The 19,646-nt window shown below is 44.9% G+C and overlaps 1 protein-coding gene across 2 annotated transcripts in view; it reads right to left on the reverse strand.

Annotated features, from left to right (window-relative positions):
* The window catches only part of rbm46 (RNA binding motif protein 46), a 52,099-nt gene that overhangs the window by 18,640 nt on the left and 13,813 nt on the right, over positions 1 to 19,646 (reverse strand). For both annotated transcript variants that reach the window (XM_030339214.1, XM_030339213.1), the window contains exons 7-9: positions 15,811 to 16,252; positions 5,796 to 5,995; positions 3,968 to 4,070 (exon numbers count right to left, since the gene is read on the reverse strand). In XM_030339214.1, the coding sequence (XP_030195074.1) occupies positions 3,968 to 4,070; positions 5,796 to 5,995; positions 15,811 to 16,252 (745 nt within the window). The remainder of the gene's footprint in view (positions 1 to 3,967; positions 4,071 to 5,795; positions 5,996 to 15,810; positions 16,253 to 19,646) is intronic.

Raw genomic sequence — 19,646 nt, forward strand, 5'->3', positions numbered from 1 at the left:
TTTTCTCTTCTTCTGTTCCTCCGACATTGGGTTTCTCTGTCTCTTTTTAGTCGGCTGATCTATGATGAATATAACAATCCCTTAGTTACTTGTGTTTATATCGAGCCGGTTCCGCGTTTGGGGGTCTGTGCCGTAAAGCACCAACGCCCGGAGTTCAGAACTTTCAACGCTCCAACGCGTGACGCTTAGCCACGATAGCCAATCAGCGTGGAGCTTGGCCCGACATCACCGACAGAGAGTAGTGACCCTTGCACAGAAGCATACGGCCGACATCTTTCTTTATTCTGGGGGTGGAAATACTAGTAACATAGTTACGCCATTAAATGCGTTTATGGAAACATTTTTAGCGAGAAATGTGCATTTTACTTTCATAATGTTCGCTCGGTGAATGTGAAGGATGTTTGGTTTGATAGTTATGACGAAGAGTGAACGCTCCGTTCACTTGCATCGACTGAGTCTCTGGTTGCTAAGCAACCTCAACGTCTTGGCGGACTATTTCTCTGTTTAGTTAGCCCAAGTGAAGGAGTTCAAGTACATCGGGGTCTTGTTCGCGAGTGAGGGTACTATGGAGCGTGAGATTGGCCGGAGAATCAGAGCAGCGGGGGCGGTATTGCGTTCGCTTTACCGCACCGTTGTTACGAAAAGAGAGCTGAGCCGCAAGGCAAAGCTCTCGATCTACCGGTCGATCTTCGTTCCTATCCTTACCTATGGTCATGAGGGTTGGGTGATGGCCGAAAGGACGAGATCGCGGGTACAAGCGGCCGAGATGAGTTTTCTCAGAAGGGTGGCTGGCGTCTCGGGATAGGGTGAGAAGCTCAGTCATCCGTGAGGAACTCGGATTAGAGCCGCTGCTCCTTTACTTAGAAAGGAGTCAGCTGAGGTGGTTCGGGCATCTGGCAAGGATGCCCACTGGGCGCCTCCATTGGGAGGTGTTTCAGGCACGTCCAGTGGGGAAGAGACCTCGGGGAAGACCCTGGACTAGGTGGAGACCTCGGGGAAGACCCTGGACTAGGTGGATAGATTATATCTCAACACTGGCCTGGGAATGCCTCGGGATCCCCCCGTCAGAACTGGTCAATGTGGCCCGGGAAAGGGAAGTCTGGAGCCCCCTGCTTGAGCTGCTCCCCCCGCGACCCGACCCCGGGTAAACGGATGACGATGAGATGAGATCGTTATTTATATCCGAGATTATTTAATCTAACCCGATCTAAACTATCATGCACCCAAACACGGCGGCGTTTGGGTTTCCTACCTCGGACTCTAGCGCAGCCACAGGCGCGTTGGGCGCGTTGAACCATTTTTGTGACACACAATGATCAAGCGTCAGGTTAGGCGCGTTACTCGCGTTATCGAACGCGAGTAACGCGGTTGGTGTGGCCGTACCATTAGTCGATTGATCCATGATGAATGCAACAATTGCCTCGCAACTGGCTGTTTATATCTAGCCGGTGCCATGTTTGGGTGTGTGTCTGTGCCGTAAAGCATTTTCGAAACTACAATCTGACTACATTTTCGAGGATACTTCCGTTGCGTCACATCCGGATTGTGTCGGTCCGAACAGAGCAAGTTGCATATGCGCTTTTTCACTGGAGAGGCGACATGGGTAAATGACACACCCACCAATCGACCCAGAAATGGATGCAGAACCATCAGCATAACTCTCAACCTCCATACTTAATGTAATTTTGGCTAAAAAAGTTGCATAGTGGGCCTTTAAGTCTCAGCTTACGACCCGAGATGTACTTGTGTTTCTCATATACCTTTACGTTCTCTTATATTGCACTGTTGGAGGAGCCCAAAACGAAAGAATTTCATTGCCAGCGACTGCTCTGTAATTGTTGTGCATATGACAATAAAACCACCTTGAATCTTAAATCTTGAATCTTGATTTGGGGTTGTAATCTGAAAATGATCTGCCTACTAACGGGCAGGGGCTCTATCTTACTCATTGTGACTTTAAGGATTTTCCTGTTATTAGTTTTGCCCACAGACTTCTGCGAGAAAGCCATTCAATTACCGCCCTCGATGGGGAGAATAAGGATCATCCCCGCTGCTGTTTGCAAAAATCTCACTCCCATTAAGTTTAGTCTAATTATTACTTTTTTGTCTATGCGGGATACACACACACACACACACACACACACACACACACACACACACACACACACACACACACACACACACACACACACACACACACACACACACACACACACACACACACACACACACACACCAACAGCAAGAGGTATCTTAATAAATCAAAAACACTCTTTATGCAAAATATATAAGGCCAACAATAAAGACAAATTAAAAGAGGCTCACAACATAAACAACTCGCAAACACACACCTACGCTGGCAGGTTTGTGTACGTTTCAGCGCCAGTGCGCATACAATCTATGCATGTTCATCTCAATATGCTGTGTTGACACTAAATAGGATCTCATACACACAGACAGCCTTATTTATTGTTGCAGATTAAATACAAAATTATGCAAAAAATACTTATTGATTTCGAAGGAAATTGAGGCTTCCAATAGCAGACAATCAATTATAAGAAAATGAATTAAATACGGCAGTGTCACATCAAGAGACGTGCTTAACTGTCAGGCAGTGAATAACGCAAGAGAGCAAGAGAGCAAGAGTGTGAGCAAGAGCGAGAATGAGAGCGAGAGAGTACAGGAAGGGAGTGTGATTAACTAGTGACAGTCACTAATTTGCGACTGTCATTCAAGTCATGCAATCGCTCTACTAAACAAGACCTGATGAATTGCTGTGATCAAGCACCACTTGTTTGTTTAATGTTCAGTGTGCGTGCGTGCGTGCGTGCGTGTTAGTACTAGGCTCAAAAATTATACAAAACAAATGCTGAAATTACTATTCATATGCGCATTTCCTTTTTTTGGGATACATTTTATGTTTTTGCTAATGTAAGCAAATCTCTCCCTTCTCGCCTGGGCCTACCCGCATGTGAAAACTAAATGCTTTTGACACGTCACGCCTGATGAACAATAAAGTTTTCCACACACTTTAAAAACTATTTACATTATCCGTGATTCGCACATTGCAGCCCATTTCTATAATATTGCGCCGGTGAAAGGATAGATAGAATACTCCAATACAGCCTAGTAAAGAAAAGCTTACTCTCCGTCCTTTCAGCAACATATCCTATGTATTTAGAGGATTCAATTATACTGGAGTTTTACTGTTTAATCTTAATAGTGTAGGGAATGGCAGTTTGCGGTTGAGGTGGATTATTTTGAGCTTTCTTTAATAAATGCATGTTTTGGAGCCGTTTGTTTTTGAGGTTGTTTTCCTGTTGAAAAAAACTGAAATAGGCTTTCACGCTTTGGTAGAAAGTTGGTATCCAAAAGAAAACTGTTAAAAGACAACTGCACACCTGCATGTTATCCAAAACCAACTGCGTTCAGTTCAATTCAACTAAATGATATTGTTTTTATTTTATTCTTGAATGATAAAAATCACAGCGTACTATTGCATTCTATGTAAAAGAGCCTTACAATGTGCATCATGAATCAGGTCTCTCCATCATCCCGGACAACGCAGCTAACTAAATTAACGCCATCAAGAGCACGTTAGTATGATATCATCATGTCAAAATATTATTATTTACTTGGCAAGAAAGAAATATTTATTGATAGAATGCTCTCTAGTAACTTTTAACAACCACATTCTGATAGAGGCATTGGCAATGCATAATCATGTGTGTACAGTGTATAGTAAATATTTATAATAGGCTAAATTTGAGCATTACAAATTTAAATTGAATATCAAAAATAGCAAGGAATGTAATTCGGATGGGTCAATCAAACAGTATGATTGACAGCTCTTGCACAAACTTCAATTCCAGAGTGGGTGCGGGTGTGTGCGTACCTTGGCCCCAGAGTGTGAGCGTGGGTGTGTGTGCGTACCTAGGCCCGAGAGTGTGTGTGTGTGTGTGTGTACCTAGGCTCCAGAGTGCGTGCTGTGCAGCCAGCTCCCTTGCATCCTCCACCAGAGCACACAGCTTGTCTGGCAAGTAGCTGTTCTGGGTAGAGACCAGCACCACCTACACACACACACACACACACACACACACACACACACACACACACACCAGAGGGAGAGTGCGTGTTGATGGATTGCCACAAGTATAAAATATGAGAGTGGTCATCCATCACAGTGGTAGAGTGATGAAGGTGCGGACAATAGGGCAACATAGATGGCACATGTTCTCTGACACAGTAAACCTCACGCTGGATCTATGATCTGCTGTGGAAGATTTACAACATGTATGGTATAAAAATATAAGTGCTGTCAAGCGATTCAAATATTTTTTCTATTCTAAATATCCCTTGATTTCGCGCTGCTATAGCCTTTTAGTGAGATCCAAGAGTGTTGAGAAGGACAGTAATAAAATATATTTGGTAAGATGGATATAAGAGAGACCCGCAATGAATTAAACCCGGTCCACTTGACATCGGGTAGGTGCATGACAGTGGTAGGCCTACCATAAAACGTCAATAGCCCAGGCTTTTATTATTTACATTTATTATTTAAACCAGTATGAATATTCCTACCGTACGTAGGCCTATACACATTACCAGGCTATCGAATAACGCGCACACACACACACACACACACACACACACACACACACACACACACACACACACACACACACACACACACACACACACACACACACACACACACACACACACACACACACACGGTGGCGGAGTGCTAATTGGGAGAGTCGGGAGAATTCCCGATGACCTGTTACATTTCGGGCTGACGGGCTGATTACTGCGGGATAACAATATTGCATTTATAAAAGTTCCTTGCAGCGCCGTCCGGCAGCCTGAGCTGTGCGCCCGCAACCTCTCACTCACTCAACAGACGCAACACGCACAAACTGTCAACGTCGCAACCAAGTCGATTTTGGGGAGTAACTGAGCGGCCCCTCCCGAAGTGGTAGAGCCCAGGTCGGCCTTGAACTGCGATTGGTCGGAAAGACGCAACAGCATTGAACTCACGTGCAGGCTCGAACAGAGTGACACACGAACACACACAGTTTTAAGGAGTTTTTCATCCACTCCGTATCCTTGCTTGCCTCAACAAGTTTGTGCGGCGTGCTTGTTGTTTTGTTTCCGGTGTAGCTAGATCCGGTATGGTGTTGTAGTTTTTCTAACGTGACTAGTTGTTGCTAGACAGCAGGTGAAAAAACGTTTGTGTTAACGCCGTTAATAACGCGTTAAATAGACAGCACTAAAAATATATATGTATCTTTCTGGATTAATACTCTCAATCTTGATATATTTAGGAGTAGTAGTTGATCTTTGCTGCAAAGAGCGTTGTTTTTATTAGGGACACTAGGGACAAAAATGCCTCATCAAGCTGAAAATGTATGTAAAATAAGGTTATTTAAAGCAACATATTGTATAAATGAACCAAGCCATCTCTGTCCTCTTACAAAGTGACACGAAAGGTCTGCTGAATGGGAAATTGATTGATCTGCAACAACTTCTATGCTACATCTAGCTCTGTCTCATTCTCTCTGCCTAATAGTGTTATTATTAAATAATGGTGTTGGATGAACAATATTTGATTAAAACAATATTGATTATTGTCTGACCTTGTATATATGCAGTCATGACTTTTTTTGTGTGTTGAGATTGTTTCTATATTCTTCCTTTATAGTTATGAATAGATAAAATATAATTATAAAAGCAGTATCTTGGGTCTCAAGGTGCAGTGCAATTAGTATTCCAGCTCTATACTATATATCAACCTTAAATATTAGCAGTATCTTGGGCCCAGGGGTGGAGAAGAGGTAGTAGTCTGGAGGGCTCCAAGAATGCTGATAGCAGAAGTGTTCCAGGAGGCTGACGTAACTGGACATCTGGTAGGGCTTCAGGGCTTGCAGGCTGCTTGGAGAGAGGGGCGTACCCGGAGGGAGGGGGAACACCCTCTGAGCCCCATCTCCCGACCCTGGGGAGAGACAGGCCCCGGGTTAGAGATCTGGGCATTATTTTCCAGTTCAGTCACTTAGCATTTAGACACTTTTATTCCAAGGGACTTTAGCGTAATACTGAAACCAAACAAAGAATACAATTCAAAGATCTTATCGTAGCGTTCTCCCACCCACGGACGTTTCGCATCACAACAAAACGTTTCTCCTGAGTGCGAGAAAGTATCTCGTTCGCACGAGAAAGTATCTGGTGCGCGTATCACATCTTTGTGTGTGTGTGTGTGTGTGTGTGTGTGTGTGTGTGTGTGTGTGTGTGTGTGTGTGTGTGTGTGTGTGTGTGTGTGTGCAGTGGACGAGCGAGCGGTAGTGTGCATGTAAGTTTAGTGAAGTAATGATCGAGTCCGGATGTGTGTAAAGAATAAAGCACCCGGCAAGAATCGGTGGCCGCTTCATTCCGACCTATAAGCAGACCCACTGCCGGTCAAAGTGAAGGGTGTGTTGCCCCTGAGAGATCATCGGACCTGGAGGGAACGAGTCTGGGAGCCGACAGCAGAAAGTTGTAACACTAACCATCTCGTAGTCAGAGGCGGAGCCCAAGAAAGTAGTACGTGCCCCAATAGTTCAAGAAAAAATAAAGCACATTAATTTGAATGATTTTAGCTTGTGTGTGATTTATCGCGGGCACGGGCACACACAAGCTAAAATTATTCATATTATAGAAGAGGCTGTCAAGGAAAACAGGATTTTTTGTCTCCGATGACGTCTTTGGTATCACTCCGCAAATAGTCCGGTAACTTGTCAACTCCAGCGTCTTCGGTTGCTATGCGACGTCAACGTCTTTGGCAGACTATTTCTCTGCTGATCAACACTACGAATGCTGGTTACAAATAAATTGTAAAAAGACACAGCATGAAGTTATTTTTTCATTCAGGCAAGTAGCCGTGTAATAAGCGGGATAATGTATAGAACGTCGTTGGTCATTATTGAAAATAAGCCCCTTCAGGGCAAAGCAAGACACCTCCTCTGCACGTCGGTGACCTGTTTGCCCTGTCGGGGCTTATTTTCCCGATAATGACCAGCGCTCTATACATTTACCCTTACATATCTGTTGTTAAAGCACAACTGTGCTTCGTCGAGCAAAAAAATATGATAAACCTAAATAAATGGTTGATGGTCAATACTTGTGGCGTTGAGTTAAAACTACACACTTTATCCGTTCAAAATATCGTTATAATATCGTACATCGCCATTCGAACAAAAAATAACCACGACAGTCAAGAATTCTCACTGCTCAGTCTGTCTCTAAGCCCGTTCGCATGCTAAGTGGCGTGTGAACACAGAATGCCTATGGTACATTCAATCAATTGAAAACACTTACCCTTTAAACTTATTGACAGGTTGCTCTTCAGTTACAATTCAGAATTAAAATGGCTAAAACGCAGCCATTATCACAGCAAATAGGCTTGTCACGATAACTACTTTTGTTGAAATAATTGCTATAAACTATATTATTATCATTTTAGGACCATTATCTAACATTGATATAATGATAACAGTCTAATCATTCTCGTTCACCCTGTCAAAGACCAATTGGAATTGGAATGTCACAGTTCTTTTTTGCGAGATTTCTTGCCCAGATTTCAACTTTATGGCTGGAATTATTCTGTCCTAAAAAACTATTGAAACATCGATTAGCCTTGAGTATGATGTTATCTCCCCCTGGCGCTGTCAGCCTTGTGTACGTGGAGGCGCTGCCTGAGCGCCACCTCCAACTCAGAGAGCAGGTGAGAGACCAGACGCATCATGACTGACAACCAAAATAGTTTGGGATTGGTGGTTCTTATGGTTGTTTTACATCAGGCACTTAATGATTAATCGACACGTAAAAGAAAGACAAAAAGAATAAGACAAACTAAATGAATTTGGTCAGAACATCCAATATGAATCGTGCAAGTGAAAAGGCCATTCAACCCTCAACCTAATATTGACTAGTGATGGGTGCTGCTAAACAATTGTTTTAGATAAAGTGGATGTCAATGGATGGCCACTTCCCAATTTCAGAATGCGGCTAAACCACAAAGGGGGTGAGTTGACTAAAATCATAGCTGATATACATCTAGACATAGACAACGTTGACATTAACCTGGGGTCTTAACAACCGGCAAAATCTTTGAATACATTTGAGACAGACAACATGCAGGTACAAGATAACAAACCAACAAACCACTGCTGCATGAGACCACACACACACACACACACACACACACACACACACACACACACACACACACACACACACACACACACACACACACACACACACACACACACACACACACACACACACACACACACACACACACACAGGACAGTAGGGCTGGCCCGAATGCCATTTTTTAGGCTTCGAATACTCCGTTTTTCCGAACGAATATTCGAATACTTGTTCCAGAAAAAAACACCATCAAAAACAACATTAATAATCCCTATATACTCCCTGGAACCGATTTTGACAGCATCTGCATATTTTTTTGAAGATTTAATAGCTTTTGAACGTTTATTAGTAGAGCTAAGTAGGTCGAAGTTCCTTCGTTTTTCCCCGTGAAAGCGAACAGCTGTTGCTCCGTTCCAAATCAGCTGTTCTCTGCCATCTCAGCCCTTACGGGAGCTTTTCAATTCATCCTGGAACGTGCATCTTTTCAGGGAATTGGTACAATAAATCCATAACAAATACCGAATATTGATTGTCTTATGTGTCCATATTATATCCATTATATTGACCGGGTATTCCCAAGACGCTCACGCTCTGCAGCAAGCCAGTCACAGCAGATTGGCGCGGCGCTGTACAGCGAACGTAAACAAACAACTAAGCTAAGGTTAGCATTTCGCTAAGTATTACTTTTCTTCCAGAGATCCCGCTAATGTTGTGTTATAAAGTAAAGGGAAACAAGATATCTATTCTTCCTCCACCTCTCTCGCTTCTCTGCTTGGTGTCGCTGACGCTTCTAGTTTGGCTCCCTCGCTCTGGTAACGTCACGTACGTGAAAAAAAAAAGAAAAAAAGAAAACGAAGCTCCGAATACTGATTTAAGCTTTGAATACAAATTTTCCGAACGAGTATTCGAATATTCGAATAATTCGGGCCAGCCCTATTGGACAGACATGCATGCAGTGTTAAAGCCTGTTTCGTTTGATAGCAAAAAACACCAAGCCAAGCTAGCCTCCTAAAGAGGATATGATTCTCTTAGCCCGGCAACCCAATGGTTAGAAGGTACAAGGATCCATTCTAGCATAGTTCCTGGCCAAGTGTCCTTGGGCAAGGATAGACCAGTGAGGTCCGTGCAGCAGAAAGAAGCTTTTCAAGCAGACATGGAAGTAGACTTAACTTGTCACGTCTCTAACAGCAACAGACAGGTCATGGTGGGATAAACATCCGGGTTGACAGCTATGATGGGCTGGCTGGGGGAAAAGCTGTGATAATCTCTTCTCAAATATCATTCATGTGTGTATCTCATCTCGTATGAATTTATCTTCTATGAATGGGCTAACACGTAATGACACACAAACACAGACACACACCCACACACACCGACACACAGAGATAACGAGTTACCAATACACACACAAACACACACATACCTTTACATACACTTTCAAACACACAAACACACATACAAATATAGACACACACAAATACACGCCTCAACACTTCCAGCACACACCCACCTACCTTCTAACACACCGGTAAACAGAGATTATGACATACCAATCCATATACAGGGCTGTACAGTGAGACAGTTTTGATCGCATTAGCTATTAAAATATATAACGTGCGAAGATAAACACAAGTCCACTCGCACCGGTGCGAAAGGGTGAGAAGAACCCGTGCCGAAAAAAAATACGTCTTTCTGTACGACTTTCAATGGCACTGCTAAGCGCGAGTGTGTGGGAGCATGATGGGAGTGATGCATGTAGGGAAATGTATTTTGAATTATAGGCTCGCCAGTACCGCTGAACTACTAAAAAACTACATTTCCCGAACATTCACACGTTGAGGAAGAGGCTTTGTAACGTCTATGTTTTGTAAATATTGCCTCAAGGCAGGGGAAAGGACATCAGAGGTTAATAAATAAGTGTTTGTTAAATTTGTAATAATTACTTAATTTTGTTGAATGTGTTCACCACTTCTGGCTGCTGATCTTTTAAAAGAGGCTCTCATAGTCACTTTACTATTTAATATGTTCATTGTCACTTTACTGTTGTTAAATTTGTTCATATTGTGTTACTTTTGTATATACACGTCCTATTCTGTTCATATAGTTATATCTGAATAATTTTTATTTTTTTGACTATAGTATGTGTGCTACCAAAATTAATTTTTTTGCTTGCTAGCACCAGTGCTACCATTTTAAAAAGTAAGCGTACAGCCCTGATATACAGAAGCACACACATAAACACACCCACACATACATACTCGGGATGGGCACGAGTAGTAAATTCCAAACTCGAGTGATCGAATGAATTCCTCGAGGATCAATCGAGTACAGGTTTAAAACTAATCTATTTCTAGAATGCAACGCATCTGCATCAGGAATAGGCCTAATGATGAACGGCAATATTACCAACCAAACATGTAATGCTTATTCTCAATATAAAAAGTTCAAAACACATTTTCCTTACAAAAAGAAAATTTGCGTCTCAAAATTTAAATCACGTTTAACTAAGGCCTGTAACGGTTTAAAAAAAATAATTAACGAAACAAGTAGCCTTACCATTGCAAATAGTTTAAAGCAGCAAATAAAACGGCAGAAAATGAACTAAAAAGATACCGAGCGTTGTGATCTTCTATACACGGCCGGGATTACAGCTGCGTCTTGTGGCGGTGAAAATAGCCGACACACTTGGTTTCTGCGGGTCTGCTTTCCCGAACTCACTGTTGTGTTTCAAGTGCATATGTTGCCGCATAGTACTTAGTTATTACATATTTTACGTTTCACCTTATGATCTCCTATTTCTGTAAAGTATTTCAATACTTCGCTGCGCTTTGCTCTAACCTTAATCTCTTAACTTTTGGAATTCTGGCGTTGTGCACACGGCTTAGCACGCGCCACAGAAATTTGATACATTTCATTTGCTTTGAGCACACGGCACGCACCAGTGGCGCCGTATAGAAAATGGATACATTTGCTTCAGAAAACTTGTCTGTGTGTGTATATGCAAACTCGAGTTTGCCTGTCCACCAACCGAGTTCATTTGCAACGAGAAGTACTTGAGCAATCGATTCCTCACGCCCATCCCTAATACATACCTACCCACACAACTCATATCAGGGATTGTATCTACGAATTGAGAGTTCTTTAGTCCAGGAAGACAGAAAGAACGAAATACTGACAATGATACGATTGTAAGATAGACAGAGTAAAACACGGGCGTTCACACAGAGGCAGGCACGAGTGAGTGAAAAATTAAAGCTATCCACACGATTCAACCTCTCAGTTCGTCTGGATCACACACTTTCTTTAATCATATTTTCCCTCCCCTCTCTTACTTTACTACCATCTCCCTCTCTGTCCTATCATTTTCTGTGTGGAAACCTTGTAACGGTTTATAATGCATGGGTTGAAGAGTAAGACAAATCTTTAGTCGACCCCCGTGGAATAAGAAGTTATAAAGACATGTCTGTCCTTGAGACAACGGACCGAAATACATACAAAAGCAGGGTATGGAAATATACAAGAAGCAGACTATTTAAGCCCCTCCACTGAATGAGAGAGGCAGCGGAGAGCTGAGAGAGCAAGACATGGAGCAATAAAGGGAAGACCTCTAACATACACCTTTCTTTTTCTCTTAACTCCCTCTCTCTAGTCCCCCCATCCCTCTCTTCCTCCATCCTTAACCTCTCTTCCTCCTCCTTCTCTCTACTCCTCTCTCCCTTGGTCCCTGCTCCTCTCCCTCTCTCCCCTGGTCCCTGCTCCTCCCTCTCCAGCTCTCCCCCTTGGTCCCTGCTCCTCTCTCTCCAGCTCTCCCCCTTGGTCCCCCTTGGTCCCTGCCCCTCTCTCTCTCTCCCTTGGTCCCTGCCCCTCTCTCTCTCTCCCTTGGTCCCTGCCCCTCTCTCTCTCTCCCTTGGTCCCTGCCCCTCTCTCTCTCTCCCTTGGTCCCTGCCCCTCTCTCTCTCTATCCCTTGGTCCCTGCTCCTCTCTCTCTCTCTCCCCTGGTCCCGGCCCCTCTCTCTCTCTCTCCCCTGGTCCCTGCCCCTCTCTCTCTCTCTCCCCTGGTCCCTGCCCCTCTCTCTCTCTCTCCCTTGGTCCCTGCTCCTCTCTCTCTCTCCCCTGGTCCCTGCCCCACTCTCTCCAGCTCTCCCCCCCTCCCCCGCTGGTCCCTGCTCCTCTCTCCAGCTCTCCCCCCCTGGTCCCTGCTCCTCTCTCCCCCCCTCCCCCCCTGGTCCCTGCTCCTCTCTCTCCAGCTCTCCCCCCTGGTCCCTCCTCCTCTCTCTCCCCCTCTCCCCCCTGGTCCCTCCTCCTCTCTCTCCCCCTCTCCCCCCCAGCCCCTCCCCCTCTCTCTCCAACTCTCTGCTCCTCTTCCCTGGTCCCTGCTCCTCTCTCTCCTTCCCTCTCTCTCCCCCTCTCCCCCCTGGTCCCTCCTCCTCTCTCTCCTTCCCTCTCTCTCCCCCCCTCCCCCCCTGGTCCCTGCTCCTCTCTCTCCCCCTCTCCCCCCTGGTCCCTCCTCCTCTCTCTCCCCCTCTCCCCCCTGGTCCCTCCTCCTCTCTCTCCCCCTCTCCCCCCTTGTCCCTGCTCCTCTCTCCAGCTCTCTGCCCCTCTTCCCTGGTCCCCCTCCTTTCTCTCCAGCTCTCTGCCCCTCTTCCCTGGTCCCCCTCCTTTCTCTCCAGCTCTCTGCCCCTCTTCCCTGGTCCCCCTCCTTTCTCTCCAGCTCTCTGCCCCTCTTCCCTGGTCCCCCTCCTTTCTCTCCAGCTCTCTGCCCCTCTTCCCTGGTCCCCCTCCTTTCCCTCCATCTCTCTAGTCCTTTGCCCAGGGTTTCCCCCGGTGTTTTGCAAGAATCTGTGATTCTCTATATATTTGATATTATTTAGATTTTTTACGTGTTTTTCTTCTGAACTAATTAGGGTAGGAGGCTTGCTGGGAACGTGAAAGTAATGGTTGGATAGCTCACAAGTGACATCAGTTGTTAACGGGAACAGACGAAAACAGCAGGCCTGACATTGACTCTCTACAGAGTACATGTGATGCCTGAACCTAACGCTCTGTCTCCAGCCTGCTATTTCACCATTTATCGAACATTGCGTGGAAGATATCTAGTTCCCCATTCACTGCTTGTGATGCTTGCCAAAATCCATAGTAGTCCACGCAGGTAAAGAGACGCAAAAGTTTACTTTAAAGACATGTTTGACTGAAAAACTTTTCCAGCTTCTTATGTTCTTATGTATCACAGAAACAATTGGGCACTACTTTGATCGCCAACTACAATATTCAAAGTCCCTTAAAGAGGCAAGGTCCCTTTTTTACTCTGACGCCGTCAGAAACCATCCAGGAAATTCAGAACTCTTCTTTTCTTTCAACCATGTTCTCAAACCACAATCCCCCCACTTACCACAGAAGATCAGTGCAATCACTTCATGGATTTTTTCTAGGGGTGCAACGGATCACAAAGCTCACGGTTCGGATTGTGTCACGGTTTTTGAGTCACGGGTCGGATCCTTTTCGGATCAACGACAACAATAAAGATAACAAGACAAATGTGACTTTAAATAAAATCTTCAACTGTGTCAAAACAAAATAAAGTGAAAAATTAGGTAATAATCCTGCTTCCTTTAAGCATGGTCAATATTTAAGAAATGTGCAATCTGAGGCATTATTCCTTCTTTTTAACATGGATAGGATAGTAAATAATCCGTAACCCTGGATTTACAATTCAGGATGTCTGCATTGCCTGGGGAGAGTTTAGAGTCTACACTCACCCAAGGCAATGCAGACATCCTTATCTTCTTTTTTTTTTGTTTGGCAGCGAAATACAGTTTCTGTGGTGTTTTATTTGGCATTTTGTAAATCCATTGATTTCGGTTGGGAGACTCATTGCTCATTGCAAGGGGGGTTGGTTGTAGTCTTTTCGCTCGGTTCTAGCCCTACTGTTGATACGGCGAACCGAGCAAAAAGACTACAACCAGTGTTAATTTCGTTAAAGGTCCCATGACATGAAAATCTCACTTTGGGAGGTTTTCTAACATAAATATGAGTTCCCCTAGCCTGCCTATGGTACCCGAGTGGCTAAAACTTGCGTTTGGTGTAAAACTAGCACTAGCTGTTCTGCTCGCCTTTGAAAAAACGGAGGCTCAAGCGCGCTGATTTGAAATGTCTGTGCTCATGACCTCATCAGGAATCTCAGCTCCTCCCCTTACTCTGCCTGGCCCGCCCAGAGACGTTGGCCCGCCAATGAGACTCGACCGTGCGAGCGCCACATGTGTGTGTGTGAATACACACACTGTAACGCAAGTGTTTCTTGTCGGTTCTTTGACGCGTCTTGTATTTCCACAAAATACTGTCGTGGGGGTTATCTGAGCCATGGTTGAGAAGGAATTGGGGGAAAGGAACTTTGGTTTGACTCGCTGAAGTACATGAACTGCGACATGCCGCCGGTTGCCGCGAGGCACCATCGCCCGGCAGCGGGCAGCCGGCAGCGGGCAGCCGGCAGCGCGCGGTTCAGTCGACTTCAAGTTGATGTGAAAGTGGAAGAACCAGAGACGTTGCAGAACCCGACAAAGTCGTTTGTGATTCATAATATCGTCTGGAGGCGCACACAATATGTTATATGATATAGATATCTATGTATTATATGATATTATTTAGATATAGAGCTCCAGGACTGTAACGCAAGTGTTGTACACTTCCTTGTTATTTGGATAACCGTTCTGCTGTTGGTGTGATGGCGCATAACACGTCGGACTCTCGTCTCTGGTATTTCTATTTCTTCTTTCCTTTTTATATTGATATAATGTATTCTTGTATGTAATGTAATGTTTGCCTTGTGGGCCTCGAGCGTGCATTTAAGTTTATTATTTTCATTCTCCTTCCCCCTGCCCTCTACTCCTCTCTCACCTGCTCAATCCTCATCTATAACCAGCTCTCTACTCCTCTCGACCATGACGCTGGTATCTCCTTTTCCTTTCTCCCCATATCCTCCTCTCTCCCCTGCTCCCTCCTCCTCTCTCGACTGCGCTCTTCTCCCCTCTCCTTTGCTCTCTTATTTCTCCTCTGCTCTCATCCCTCCTCCTCCTCTACTCTCCCATCCTTCCTTGCTATTTCCCGGTCACCTATTCTGCTACTCCTCACAACCAGTGCAGGTCTGCTATCGTCCGTCGTCAATACATGGACATCACACCGCTAACCATTGCTGTCACTCAGCACCGCTTTGAGACGTTGTACTTCAAATAGGTTTAGTCAGAAGGGGGGGTCATACGCCTGGCTGGCAGTGACACTGATGCCATTGAGCATTGAAGTTCAAGTTCAACCCAGCGTTGGCGCTACCCTGGGAGTCACAGAGAGCTTGGAACTGCGCTCAAAGTTAAACCAATTATAACCTTGGCCCTGGCACTGACCTCTCGAAAACACCTTCAACGTTCTAAAGCCAACTGCTCTCGGGAATAAGGGACTTACAGTGATTTCAGATATATCTCATAAAGTACCAGGTAGGGGTGAGTGGGCGCCTCTGGCTATAGGATTACTACAGTCAGACTGTGGACATTGGGTATCAAACCCATAACCTTTCAGCAACAACTACATTATATTTCCTCTGAGCCATACATGAAAAGTGCAGGTTGATCTCCTCACCTCCTGCTCCACCGAGGTACACAGGGCTTCCCAGGCATGCCGGCAGAAGCCCGGGAGGCCCCGGGGTGGTGCATCTCCTCCCCTCCACTCCTCCGTTCTCGCGCTGAAACAGAAACAGGCCGTCTCCACCTCCTCTGCCACCCCCCGCCATGGCGGGGTTCCTCCCCACGTAGCCTCGGTTCCCGCCCCCGCCGCCGTGCCTCCACGTGGCGCCGCCTCCGTCCCTGCCCGCCGCGGGCTTGGCCAGGGACACGGTGACCAGGGCGCCGTCGATGAGCGTGCCGTTCATGAGGCGCAGGGCGTCCAGCGCGTCCTGCCGGCTGCGGTAGTGGACGAAGGCGTAGTCCGTCAGCTTCTTCACGCGCTCCACTGAGCCGGGGCGCACGCAGGAGAACGCCTCCTGCAGGGTCTCCTCGCTGGTGCTCAGCATCAGGTTACGCACCTGGACACACGCCGGGGAACACATGGTGGGGCGACTCAGGCAAGGGCAAAAGGCTTGCAACCGCATGCATGTATATAACTAGACATTAGTGTTGCACCAATAGCCCCCCCCCCCTCCCGGTTCAGTCCGGTCCAGCACTATGTTTGAGCGATTTGCACTTAGAACTTTTCTGTGTAACATCCTTATTTTTTTGTTGATATGAACGAATCAGAAACGCATAACCTTCCCCCGCCTCATTCTAGTGAATCAGAAGTGACGATGCAATTTATTGTGTCCGATGAGGGCATTGGTGATTGTTTGTGCAATTCTCGGCTGCGTTCCGATCTACACAATTGTTTGTGTGGTGGGGTGACGCTGCCAAGGGGCGCTCCCTCCCTAAGCAGCCTATGTCGCTGGATATGGGAGGGTGTTTGCTTAGCCTACAATCAGTAGGGCTTAGCCTAAACATTGGGTGTGAGAGCTCACTCTACACGGACATGGCCGCTTCGACGGCTTTACCCAAGGGTGTATCGGTGGCGGACATTTGCACGGCTGCGTCATGGTCTTCCCCGGCCCCTTGCCTGCTTTAACATGCTGGACATGACCAGGGGCTCACTCGGCCACTCCGTGTTGGAGTCGGGGTCTCCTTCAACAGCTTAGCTTTAGGCTTGTCTCTCTGAGCTGTTCCGATTCGTAACGTTGCTCTTCGCTTAAGCCTATCTCTCCTGTCACGTGGTCGGGTTCCAGGGTTAGGCTGAGATTAGGTGGGACCGGTTGTTCCTTACTATGTTCATGGATTCTACCCAGCGTCGTCACTACCCTGTCCTCAAACCATTGATAATATGTGCTGTTCGTTATGTAACCCCTTTCTATTATATGCTTTGCATATATTGAGGAGGTTATGTGTGATATCATGTGCTTGTGTGGACTTTATCTATCGTCGCATACTTCTGTTGTCAGTGTCGCACACTCGGTGTGTTCACCGGCAAGCTAGAGCTTCATCCTTGCTTTTGATAAAGCCGGCTTATGCTGCTCTACGTCAGTTACGCCTGCTAGCGGGATCCTCCATCTGCCTCTCTTTGGGAGTGGACGCTGAGGACTGCTCAACACAGTTGGCGGCTAGGGTTTTCTAGCACGCAGGTGAAACCTTCCAACTTTGCATTGCTTTCTTTTCCTGGATTCTATAAAAATGCATGTTAAGTTCAGAGGTTAAGGATTCTTACTCACCGCTTTGCATGTTCTTTTTTTCTCTAAGAAATGTATTTTAGCTGCTTTGTTTTGCACATTCACAGCTCACTGAGTCCTGAGACTTGCGTCCAGCAGGGGTACATTCATCAGGCTCCCCTCGCAGCTTCACTTTAGCAAATAAGGCGAGACACCGTAGCCTACATGAAATACATTATTATTTCTCTAGCTCTATGATTGTAGACTTACATCAGATCCATATAAAACAGACAGAAATCTAGTCTTAAATTCACTCGTCACTCCTGCTGATTTACGAGGCTGGTGGACATTGTGCAGCACCAGAAACATTTAAATTTACAGTTGGTTGCCGTTTTTAGACATTACGTTTCAGGACATCTTAGTTCTGATATCACTCCATCTACCGAGCACACACGGAGCCCGTCTGAACGTTGCGCTCTGCCTCCTGCCCATTATTTCACAATTGATCAAAGCCGTGGTGGTGGAGTGGTGGAGTGTTAAAAGTAATACGTTGGCAAAGCACTGCGTTCAGACCGAGACTACGTGCGCAACAATATATATCAGAATAAGTAATGAATAAGCTCATGAGCTGTTAAGAGAGAAATGCTGAGTGATGCGTTTTCTATGCTGTCGTTAGAAAATGAATGTCGCTCTGACATTCAAATTGATTGATCCAAAAAACTCCAATATCAATCAATTCCAACTTTGACCTGGGAAGGGATACAGCCTTGATACTATTATATACTACTATTGATATTTTATAATTACCATCACTTTGGGTGTGTGAACATGTGAAGCTTCCGAAGCAGCTCAGTAAAAGGTCTTCTCCTACATCCTGAGTACAGTAGTGTAGTAGATAGGTAGAGTGAGGCAGGGACACAGCGGGTTGAGAGTAGTAATGCGCGATTTAAACGATATACGATATGAACTAGGGCTGCAACTAACGATTATTTTAATAATCGATTAATCGGTCGATTATTTTATCGATTAATCGATGAATCGGATAAAAAAAATAGTGAATGAATTGCCGCATCTTTATTCAAAAACGGAACATTACTTCAAATACACAGTGCAGACTGAAGTGTAAAAACACCAGGTTATTGCTCCAATGTCCCGCAACTATTAAAAGTAATGTTAAATGACAAAAAAATAAGAAAACATAGCTGGGATAATACAAAAAAAAAACAGACAATGTTTGATATACATTTATTTATATATATATATATATATATATATATATATATATATATATATATATATATATATATATATACAGTGTACAAGGGAAGTCCATGGTTAACCGGTCAACCGATAAGATCTTTAACCGGTAAATAATAACGGTTAAAAATAAATTAAATCATCTTAATTTCACTGAGATGACAGGAGATCGTTACCATTTTCAAGACTCCTTGAAATATTACTTGTATTTTTGCTTTAATTGCTGATAAGATAAGATCATAGTTCAGGATAGGACGTTAAACAGGTCATAATTCCATCTTTACTATCTATTTTATATTGCCGGGAAAACAAAATCTCAATTTTTTTTTTTTTTTTGCATTTGAACGCATCAATCATAATACTGAGCCGATCTGAACAGATCATATTTGACACTGTTTGCGACTTTTTTTTTTTAAGCTAACTAGCTGTCCTGCCGATTTTAACATGGATTTAAAAACTGGATTACTATTTTTAACTGACGGGACTTTCTACACCGTACGGTTGTGATTGCTACCGCTGCTTTGAACTCCGAGCCCGTCTGCACACCGTCTGCAGCAGCAGCAGCAGCTGACAGTTTTCGGTTGGACTAGAGGGATACGGACTTTTATATAGGTCTAGGTACACTTGACAGTGTGAGTGTAGTACGGTCTACAGCTGACAGCTATGCGTACGCCTCCAAATGCTTCCGAACATCGCCGAAACTCCACCGGAAGTTAGGAGATGACGTATCTCTCCTCAGATGCCGGCAAAATTACCTTGATAAGTAACCTGTTTTCCGTCTTGTCATCGTTGCTATTGAATTAAAAATGTCTCTTTTTACTTAATTACTTACTTTACTATTTTACTCTTTTTAATGTCTCTTTTCGCCGCATTCTACGACGTCTTTCTGTTGGTGTCGGGTCAGCCATCTCTTCTTCGTTCGTTACTAGACTCCGGTTGCGTTGTGGGATAGCATAGTGAACTCCGTTGTTTACTGTGGCGGTAGTACGCATTC

This window comes from Gadus morhua, chromosome 17 (assembly GCF_902167405.1).
Source record: "Gadus morhua chromosome 17, gadMor3.0, whole genome shotgun sequence".
Taxonomy (NCBI): Eukaryota; Metazoa; Chordata; class Actinopteri; order Gadiformes; family Gadidae; genus Gadus; species Gadus morhua.